This window comes from Carassius auratus, chromosome 11 (genome assembly GCF_003368295.1).
Source record: "Carassius auratus strain Wakin chromosome 11, ASM336829v1, whole genome shotgun sequence".
NCBI lineage: Eukaryota > Metazoa > Chordata > Actinopteri > Cypriniformes > Cyprinidae > Carassius > Carassius auratus.
In genome coordinates, this window is record NC_039253.1 from 5,304,193 (window position 1) to 5,315,684 (window position 11,492).

The 11,492-nt window shown below is 33.2% G+C and overlaps 1 protein-coding gene across 2 annotated transcripts; it reads left to right on the forward strand.

Moving 5' to 3' along the window:
* Positions 1–9,591: 9,591 nt before the first annotated feature.
* Positions 9,592–11,319, forward strand: LOC113110833 (cysteine-rich with EGF-like domain protein 1). 2 transcript variants are annotated; one of them, XM_026275046.1, is made up of 3 exons: positions 9,592–9,687; positions 10,140–10,292; positions 10,502–11,319. In XM_026275046.1, exons 1-3 carry the CDS (start codon positions 9,618–9,620, stop codon positions 10,720–10,722), a joined length of 444 nt encoding a protein of 147 aa, XP_026130831.1. In that variant the 5' UTR covers positions 9,592–9,617; the 3' UTR covers positions 10,723–11,319. The 2 variants fall into 2 exon arrangements, with proteins under 2 accessions (XP_026130831.1, XP_026130832.1); XM_026275047.1 differs by having other exon boundaries at positions 10,152–10,292; positions 10,502–11,317.
* Positions 11,320–11,492: the final 173 nt, after the last annotated feature.

Below are 11,492 nucleotides of genomic sequence, written 5' to 3' on the forward strand. Positions count from 1 at the left end.
AAAAGTTAATTGTGTGAACACATGTTGGTGTTATTATCTTTTGTTAATTTTAAGTTAGTGAGTTTGTGTTTGCAGTTTTACTCACAGTGTCTCTGTCGTTGTTTAGCTTAAACATCAGTTTTTAGTCAGTTACAAAAGTGTCAGGCATTAAGTTTTTGTATTTTTAATTCACCTAATTATGACAGAGTTACAGGTTTCGGGTGTTTTTTGAAAAGTGTAAGCGGTGAAAACTTAAATGTGACCGTCGAGTAACGTTAGCTACTCAAACGAAGACAAATTGTGTAAGTGTTCATTAAAGATGCAGAAATGAAAATAAGCGTACAAATATTCATAATGACAAGTACAATATAACCTAAAAACACTATAGACCCCCTGCTAAGTATACCTAAAATTTTCTAGAGCGGTGAGATATTTACATTCCTGTACATTTATTCATTTAGCAGACGCTTTTATCCAAAGTGACTTACAGATGAGGACGGTGGAAGCAATCAAAAAACAACAAAAAGAGCAATGATATATAAATGTTTTAACAGTCTCAGTTAGGTTAACACAGTACACGTACCAATGGGATTTTAAATAATATCATAAATAAAAAGAAAACAGATTGAATAAAAAAAGAATAGAGCAAGCTAGTGTTAGAGGTCTTTACACATACACACACATGCACACCACACACACACGCATAAATAGATATAAACCGCAATGTTTTTTCATAGCGTTACACTTTGAACGATATGTTTCCATGACATTGTTAGCTCTTTCTGTTTGAATCTATTTACAGCAGTTTTCACCATCCTAGTTGTAATGGTTTGGTCTTATGCTTAGGGCCTTATACGTTGTATTTCTAGTTTTTTGCTCTCGTGTTAGTGGGTCTCTTATATTTCTGCGGATTTGGGTATTAAAATATTGCTTTAAACCATCGTCTTCATTCGAGACGTTTACTTAACATCATTATATCTTCCTAGTTTATATCAGATATAATATATGTTGATTATTAATTATTATCCAACCTTTTAATCATCAAAATATCACGACTGACTTGAGTGATCATCTTGGGCGGAGCCATCTTGGGCGTGACCAATGTTTATGACTTCCTGATGACAAACCCCCATCGTGTACATCATACAAGGGTTGAGGGTGGCTCACTAAAACCAACAAAGGCCGGCTGATAAATGCTACAGTTGTCTGCTGTGAACAACAAACAATACAATAAATCAATAAACTGAAAATTTATCGTGAATTAAAAACAGGACTACCGCATTCGGCGACAGTTCTATATCGATTAGGGGCAAAGTTTACGCCTTGAAAAGAATCGAATTCTGAAAAAGTCGTCTGACGCTGCACAACTGACCCATGGAGGGTAAATGGAGCGGCGCTGATGAGGTCGAAAAACTGGAGTGCGCTGCGGCAAACACCAGTTTTGTCAAAGACATTATCGACCCTGATTTTAAACTACACTACAGAGGACAGATGATCAGACTGATGCAAAAGATCCTCAAGAAGGAATGCGACCCAAATCACGATTGTACGGGCGATAGCAAGCGGGAAACAAATCTCAGTAACCAAATGAAACTTGTAAGAAGACTGAAATATACATGGCCTGATTTGACGAGCATATTTTTAACCGGGAGGGACCCAGTGCATGTTTCTGCACGTAAAATTCTGGAAGTGATGTCTGAATGTGAAGATGAGATGGACGTTAATGACGTTCTCTATCTGTGTACATCTATAACAGATCAATGTGTGCTGTTGGCTGCCAAAAATTATGATTCTATGACCTGTGAAATTGTTGCAGCGTTGGTTGATTTTATATTGGACCAAAACATGTTAATCTGCAGAGATTTTATATTCTGGTTAGATTGCCTGTAATGTCATGAGTACTATTTGTTTTTAATGACAATTTGATAATTTTCTTCACTACATCAATGTATATTCAACAATATAGTGTTGAAATAAAAGATTGATCCACTTCACTTGCTATTCTGTTCTCTGAGTTCAGCAACTTTTTGTTTGTTAACAATTAACAATAATAATTAATAATCAACATATATTATATCTAAACTAGGATGATATAATGATGTTAAGTAAACGTCTCGAATGAAGACGATGTTTAAAGCAATATTTTAATACCCAAATCCGAAAAAATATTTATTTGTATGAACAAAGAGACCCACTAACACGAGAGCAAAAACTGGAAAATACAACGTATAAGGCCCTAAGCATAAGACCAAACCATTACAATTAGGATGGTGAAAACTGCTGTAAATAGATTCAAACAGAAAGAGCTAACAATGTCATGGAAACATATCGTTCAAAGTGTAACGCTTTGAAAAACATTGCGGTTTATATCTATTTATGCGTGTGTGTGTGTGTGTGTGTGTGTGTGTGCATGTGTGTGTGTGTGTATGTGTAAAGACCTCTAACACTAGCTTGCTCTATTCTTTTTTTATTCAATCTGTTTTCTTTTTATTTATGATATTATTTAAAATCCCATGGTACGTGTACTGTGTTAACCTAACTGAGACTTGTTAAAACATTTATATATCATTGCTCTTTTTGTTGTTTTTTGATTGCTTCCACCGTCCTCATCTGTAAGTCACTTTGGATAAAAGCGTCTGCTAAATGAATAAATGTACAGGAAATGTAAATATCTCACCGCTCTAGAAAATTTTAGGTATACTTAGCAGGGGGTCTATAGTGTTTTTAGGTTATATTGTACTTGTCATTATGAATATTTGTACGCTTATTTTCATTTCTGCATCTTAATGAACACTTACACAATTTGTCTTCGTTTGAGTAGCTAACGTTACTCGACGGTCACATTTAAGTTTTCACCGCTTACACTTTCAAAAACACCCGAAACCTGTAACTCTGTCATAATTAGGTGAATTAAAAATACAAAAACTTAATGCCTGACACTTTTGTAACTGACTAAAAACTGATGTTTAAGCTAAACAACGACAGAGACACTGTGAGTAAAACTGCAAACACAAACATCACTAACTTAAATTAACAAAAGATAATAACCACCAACATGTGTTCACACAATTAACTTTTTTTTTTTTTTTTTTTTTTTTTTTTTAGATGATTCAGAATTAACTTAAATGAACAAAAGACAATAACCGCTAATGTGTGTTCACACAGTTAACTTTATTTAGATGATTCAGAATTAACTTAAATGAACAAAAGATAATAACCAACAATACGTGTTCACACGCAAAAACGACTTAAGGACCCTATGAATCGGTTCATTGAACCAAACTGTCCAAATAAATAATTTTTCAGAAGTGAATCGAACTTTGCATCACTAAAACAGATCACAGAAAAGAATATGAGTCTTTTTATTTAGTTTTATTTATTTATATGAGTATGTATTCATGACGGGCATGTTTGAAGCCTGAGGTGTGTGATGGGTATTGTAGTTCCCTGACCTGAAGATCTACATAGCTTGAATGAGGTATTAGGTAAACATATTACATTTGTAAAACAAAAACATATAATACATATAACAACAATAAAATAACTGTTAACACATATTTAGATCAAACGACTATATTCAACAATAATACGATATACATGTGCTAAAACAGGCTAAAATGGGTTGACTATGTTATCTTGTGAACCATTGGGCGTTAGGATTCGCGTGTCCTGAAACCAAATAATTGTCTTTATCTTTAGAAAAAGTAATAATATGGCAAACGTAAGTCGGTCAATCGTGCATCCGGAGTTTAACTTACTGAATCTCTATAACAAATTTCTGCAATGGCTATACTTGTTACGATGCTTCCAAGTCGGTGTCTGGAGCTTGTTTTAAGAGCAAGCCCTTGTTTGTGGACATTGTACGCATTTTTAAAGTTAAAGAGGGTAATGAACTCTTTCACCAACTATTCTTGTTAGAACGCATAATCAGTGTTAGGGGATCAACTAGTTACATATAGTTAAATTATATCATTTGATTAAAAATAAATGTAATCAGTTACAGTCAGTGAGAAAAATAATTAAATTGAGTCAGATGTTTCATGAGTTAAAGACGTATGCTTATTTTCTATTTGACCGATGTATATTTATTTGTTAAATTGAACCGATTTACCAACCGTTGTTAGATGCCATGGCATTTCCCTTCATAGATGTGCAAAAACCTGATTTAAAAAACAGTATCATAGCTGTTAAACTTTCTTGTTGTGTTTTTAAATATGTATTTAATCTCCAAGCAAATCTGATTTCGTGGTGTTTGTGCTTTAAAATGAAATGATCACAATCCTAATTTAAGTAATGAAGGATTTGAAAAGTCTGACGGTCATTAGTTGTTGAGTACTCTAATGTTAACACCTGTCCTGTTTACACGTTTCAAAAGATTAACGGTTGAAAACATTACAAGTCTTAAAACATGTAATCAAATGTTATCAGTTACATTACTTTTTAAACTTTTAGATATTAAATGGGTTAATTTGTGATCTATAAACTATTACAACGTTCATAGTAACCTCCCCAAAACTGTACATAAATAATTCCACCAAGGTCTCAGCTACAGCTAAACGTTATAACAAAAACTCAAGGTCCTTGTTGACAGTTTTGTGAGGTGTGTGTGTGTGAAAGCAGCATGGTTTGGAAGAATTTTTTTTTTAGCTTATATATGTGATTTTACTACAAACTATAAGCATTCTAACTAAGAAAACACAATATGTTTTTATTTTTTTATTTTTTTTTTCCAACCAAACCGTTTGTTTGCAGTTGTTAAAGTCGTAAGAATGTTTATTGTTATGAAAAGAAGGTAAGTTATGCTAGATAAATAAGTCTTTTTTTATTAACCACAATGCGTTTATGAGTTATGTATTTGTTCTGTTTCATGTATGCAGCTGTTACCGTACACACATTCAAGAGAAATGCGTAAACTCAATTGTTTTAAACAATCTAAACCATTTAGTCTATCCTTAAAAACCTCTTACATTTTTTTTTTCTTCACACATCTATTTTCATCTGTCTCTGGACTCTTGTTAAAACACTTGAGTGCTGACATGAATCCTGCATGAAAGCTAAAAAATAATACTTTTTTAAAACTATTTTAAACATCATGGTTAACAACACCATTTGGAAAGTGAGAAAGGTTGTCTAATCTATTGTATACATTTCTGTCAGACATTTGTACCAACAAACACTATTGGTTTCAAAGAAAACTTAGGACAACTCATTTTCAATCTTATATAGATATGTTCGTGTTTGTGACCTATTTTGTTTGTTTGTGTATTTTTTTACTTGTTTGAGTGTATATTAGTATTTATTTAGTTTGCATGTTCATGTTTTCTGTAATGTTTACATTTGTGTGTGTGTGTGTGTGTGTGTGTGTGTGTGTGTGTGTGTTTATGATTGTATGGTTGTGTTTGTGCACTTGTTTGCATTCTCGGTACAATTATGTTGAGGTTGAAAGATCTAGGGGTTAATAAAAATTATAAATGTAACTAAAATAAACTAAATTAACTCGAATTAAACTACATATTCCTATATGGTCTGACTTGTTAAAAGATTTCACACCCATTTGACCCACTAAATGAACTGTCAGATAACCTCACGATCACAGGCCTAAGCCATAATTTTGAAATTGTCGCGCCTTTGATCCCTGAATTTGATTACACACAATTTTTTTTAAACTTTAGTTGACCTGCAGCAGACCTTTTACAACACCAGAACCCCCGGAAAACTAATTAGATAACAGCTGAGTTGGAAACCCCAAAAACCTTTAGATGTTTTACAATCTTCGCTGACATGGTCGTAACAGTAAAACCCAAAGACATCAGATTCCAGACACCAGACACGTTTCTAGGCACTACTTGAGATGAAATATTTAGCCTCTCCTGTAATGTTGTTAAAGTTTCTTTGGTAAGAAAATCAAAGACATTCCAAAACATTTCATTCCAGTTAGATTTGTGTATGCCTAAACGCTTGTTTTAATTGATATAGCAACGATATAGCAATGATAGAAGTTAATACTGACAAAATAAAAGACGTATTCAAGGATTTAGACTACTAAAGTATGTGTGAGTGACTTATTAAAATGAAATAAAACAAAAATTTTTTCCAACAAGGAATTTTTGTTGAGATGAAAATAAAATGGTATAGGTTAACCTAATTTTAAAGTAAAAACATCGGTCTAATATTAAAACCAGGTAGAATGTTTTCATCAAATAAGAACTGATGTGTTTTTATTAAAAACGTTACTTTGTTTAACTCTTTTAACATACCTTTAAACCTTTGTGACCAACGTTATTAGGGAGGTGTTAGGGGGATGTGTTAGTGGGTGTTTTTTTCTTTTTTATTCGATGCTTTAAACATTAAAAACATAAAGGCGTACATTACTGGTAGATTTACAAATATGGTCTGAGATTACACTCAATTTTCGTTCACACTCTGTACATCATAAAACAAAATAAATGTAAAATAAATAAAACAACACTGAAGAAAAAGATAAAGAATGAAAAAGTAGGGGAGTAACAGATTTTCACATTAAGAAAAAAGCAAAGTCCTTTAATGAAGAATACAAAAATCTTGCTTTGAGACTTTTCATTTCTTTTAACGTCTCCAAATACATCACAAATTCCTCTTTAAATGCCACCAAACGCGGGGAGTTTTGAGAAACATACATTTATGAATGTAGAATTTCGTGCCAGAAGTTGATATTAAGAAAATAAAAGACATATTCAATGATTTAGGCTACTAAAGTAAGTTTGAATGGCTTATTAAAATAAAATAAAACATCAAGGACTTTTGTTTAGATGAAAAATAAAGAGCATATAGTTTTAAAGTAACTCATATACATAGATGTAACTAAAGATCCTGAAACAGGACACATATGTTCCAAGTGGGTAGGTATAGAATACCTGAAAGAACATCTAATCATCCGTCTGTTTATACTACAGAAATGATTGTCATATTTTTGGCTCTTCAGTGGGTTGAACACATTAATATACCTAAAGTAGTCATATGTTCAGACTCATTTACAGTACTAGTTTAAAGTGTGGCGAATCTTCAACAAGACAATTTGTCATTCATTTTACAGAGTTTGTTCAGAATACAACCAAAAACAAATATTTATTTTGTATAGATACCTGCACATATAGGAATAGAAGGTAGTGGATCAGATAAAAACATTAAAATGTCAGACATCAAATTTAATGAAAGGAGAATTTTGGGGATAGAAAGGAAGCTCTCGCCATAGAATTGGACACATTGCACTTAATCAGTCATTATTTATAAGAGGAAAAACATGTGTCTGTGTGAAAATGTGAAAAACATCTCATTTTAGAAAATGTTAAATAAAGATGTGACTATAGAAATGTTTCAATGATTAAGTATCTCAAAGAGTTGATAAACAGGATTCAAAGAATCACTACTAAGTTTGTCACATTTCAATCTGAGACGAGATATTTCTTACCTGTCATTTTGTTAAATGGGTGATACTTTTAACTACATATGTATGGTTTAATTACTAGATAACACGACACAAACTCGGTAGAAGGAAAGTGTGAATGGGTGGCTGGGTGTGTGTGTGTGTGTGTGTGTGTGTGTTTATGATTGTATGGTTGTGTTTGTGCACTTGTTTGCATTCTCGGTACATTTATGTTGAGGTTGAAAGATCTAGGGGTTAATAAAAATTATAAATGTAACTAAAATAAACTAAATTAACTCAAATTAAATTACATCTTCCTATATGGTCTGACTTGTTAAAAGATTTCACACCCATTTGACCCCTAAATGAACTGTCAGATAACCTCACGATCACAGGCCTAAGCCATAAAGTTTAAATTGTAGCGCCTTTGATCCCTGAATAAACACAATTTTTTTTTAACTTTTTTTAAACCGTTTACAACACCAGAACCCCCCGGAAAACTAATTAGATTACAGTTGAGTTGCAAACCCCCCAAACCTTTAGATGTTTTTACCCCCGCTGATGTCTAACTGATATGCAGGTGACATCACACAGACACCAGATGCCCGGCGTGGTCACGTTTCGCTGCACGACCTGAGACGAGATATTTCTTTCCTGTCATATTTTTAAATGGGGATACTTTTAACTACATATGTCTGTTTTATTTACTAGATAACGCGACACAAACTTACAAACTGGCCAGAAGGAAAGTGTGTTTGTGTGTTAATTGTCATAGCTTGAGAAATTAAGCTTGACAAAAATAAAAGATATATCGACGGCAATAGTCTAAATTTAGACTAGTCGTAGATTAGAGTAATTAACTTAATACATTAAAAACAAATAATGCTTTTTTCAGTGCTGTTTTTTATTATTATTTTTTTATTTTGTATTTTTTAAGACTAAAAGTAAATAAAAATCGCATAAAGCTACATCATTTAAAAAGTACAAATTGATCTTATGTTTAAACGGATTTAAAGTTTTCACTAATTAAGGACTGATGTCTATTTATTAAAAACTACTTAGTTTAATTATTTTAACATTTAAATCTATTTGATGCTGTTATCAGTCTACAGCGGGGCAGTCTCTAGCGCTGGAGGCGTGGTTTTTTTCCGGAGCATTCCCCGAGCCTCATTCTAACTGTGTCTGCGGTGCTGTCAGTATCGCTCAACGGAGATGCCTTGACACTTTGCTGTGAGATCTTTTTTTCTTTCGTCTAACTCTCTGTCAGTAATAGTTTAGATTTTTAAAGTTATAGTTAGTGGTAAAGTACAACATAGATTTGATTTGAAGTATCTTGTCTGATGGATTTTATTTTTGATCCGCGTAATGCCTACCATCTTTTTTCTTTTGTTTGAACTTTTTCTCACATTATGACAAACACCAAGTTTTCTGGTTTGTATCGCCGCTTTACATTCATTTCTTTTTCAGTTTGAGGTAAGGTACAAATGCTAAATGCTTTCTTTTCTAGCTGGTAACAAAACACCTTTTTACATTTTTACAAGCTCTCACATCTTTTCACGTGTTGCTTAACGAAAACACATCTGATAGTTTTGACTTGTTTAGTTGTTTTAGATAAATAACCAGTAACCTATTTTTTTTTCCTTTTTTATTTGTTACAACTTTAACAACGTTTTACACTTTTCCAACTACGAAAACAATCATTACATCGTTCCCATTTTGTTTGTGTCATAACCTTTTTTCTTGAAATGCACTGTGTACTTAAAACCTTAATAAAAACTTCCCTTATACCATTTTCATGATTTCATCCCTTTCCACAGTTTAAAAAAAAAAGCACATAGATCTTAACACATTTTCACCCTCCCTCACAGAAATTCCTTCTTAGGGTCGTAAGTTCATATCTAGGTCACCGGGGTGTACAGGGAGGGGAGGGGTGGGGGGTACAAACAGGTGTCCAGAACAGATGGCTTTTATGACCCTCATCAATCAAATTTTTGACACATGGTATACTTTATCCTCTCTCACATGCTAGTATAATAACATCAAATTATGCATAATTACATGCAAGTAACCCAAACCCTAATCCTAAACCTAAGCATATAGTAAGTACATGTAGTTAATTAATATTACTTAGTAAATATATAATTGCACTGTAATAAGAACACATTTAAATAAAGTGTAACCAAGTTGTTTTATGATTGGTCCTTTCTCAGGATGTGATCAGGCCTGTGTTGGTTGTATGGGTGCAGGACCTGCCCGCTGTAGGAAATGTGCGGCTGGTTACAGATCATCAGGCATGAGATGCATAGGTGAGTTGTAGTCTATAAAACTAGTCATCTATTTTCTTTCAAATATGGGTAGTATTATAGAAAAAAGATAAGGATAAAGTTCCTTAATTTTGATTGCCATACTATTAATGGTTGGACTAATTAATTTAAAATATATGTTACATTTTCATTTGGGAATTTGCTGCTGCTGTATCAAGCTTGAAAACATACAAGAACAGAAAATTAATCTTGCCTGTTATGACATATTAGTTCTTCTGCAATGGTACCATCTTGTGGCTATGAGAAGCATTTCCACCAAGAATGTTAAGAAGAAGAATAAAAACTTGAGCTAATTATCATTTTTCATTACATATAATGTTATTTTTATTATTTAGTATTATGCAACAAGACCGTCTATTTGTTCTATGATCGTAGCTGTTGGGGCATCTCATTTTTTAATTGGTCTCTGGGCCAGAAATCGCAGCTGTATCTAGTTTCTCCTGCAGATATAGATGAGTGCGCTGAGGAGGTGTTGGCCTGTCCTGGGGTCAGTATGTTCTGTGAAAACACAGAGGGCTCTTTTCACTGTCAGTGTGCGGTTGGTTACACACGCAGAGGCGACACCTGCGAGAGGAGCCAGACAACAGGTGACTTTAATTCTCACAGACATGAAATAACACAGGTATAATCTGTGTATCAGAGTCTGTCTTCATGTTATTTTGGTATTACTGAGTATTGATATATTAGCATTAAAGTTGTTGTTTTTTCAGTCACATTTTTAAATCACATAATGTAATGCAAAATGCACTTGTGGATGTTTCTGAAATCACTGAAATCTTCCTGTCTCTCTCCTCAGCATCTGAAGAAAAGGGTCTTTTTGACGATATTCAGGAGGATGAGATTGAAGTCCTGCAGCAGATGTTCTTCGGTGTTGTGCTGTGTGCATTGGCCACGTTGGCGGCTAAAGGGGACTTGGTGTTCACCTCCATCTTTATGGGGGCAGTGGCAGCAATGGCTGGATACTGGCTCTCTGATAAAAGCGATCGATTGATAGAGTCCATCTTGAAGGGGAGATAAATGTAAAGCTAACTGCAGTGCCGCTTTCTACAAAGTCTTCCATTTTTGAGCTGGGCCATTTCTTACACCATATAATGGTATGTTCACACACACAGCTCAAGGAAGCTGCTAGAAGCAACCTTTTTGTGTGGTATTCAAAAGTAATGCAATGAGCCACAATAGGCTGTCTATTACTGTGATTTAACTAACGCATGACCAACAGTTGGCTTATTGCATTTATATAAAAGCAGCAACAGAAATGTGTTCAAGAAGTATAATGAGCATGAACTTTTCTTACACCATATGGTTTTTAGTTTGACTAGCAATGTGATAACTTGGTGTATTCTTATTTCACTGACAAGTTGACTACTGTACATTGGGAATCATTGGTTTTTGAGTATTAATTTGGGCACTGGCAACAATATCCATCTGATGTCATTTTTTATTGTGGCCTTTACATTTTTAGTAGCCTTCAGGTATATATGTTGTAGAAATGTATTGAGTGTACATAATGTTTAAAAGTTTGGTTTTGATAAGATTTTTTAACATCTCTTCTGCTCATCAAGGCTTTATTTAAAAATAAAATACAGTAAAAAAAAAAGGAGGGAATATTTTTACAATTTAGAAACTGATGTTTATATTGTAAAATGTAGTTTATTTTTATAATGAAAGTTAAATTTTCATCATTATTCCCAGTCTCACATGATCCTTATTATGCTGCTCAAGAAATATTTCTTATTATTAAAGTTAAAAATGTTTATAATTAATATTTGCATTTAAATAATAAAACA

Coding starts and splice junctions, on each gene's coding strand:
- LOC113110833 (XM_026275046.1), top strand. CDS start 9,618: ATGGGTGCAGGACCTGCCCGCTGTAGGAAATGTGCGGCTGGTTACAGA. Junction 9,688..10,139: donor ATCAGGCATGAGATGCATAG/GTGAGTTGTAGT, acceptor AGCTGTATCTAG/TTTCTCCTGCAGATATAGAT. Junction 10,293..10,501: donor CGAGAGGAGCCAGACAACAG/GTGACTTTAATT, acceptor CTCTCTCCTCAG/CATCTGAAGAAAAGGGTCTT.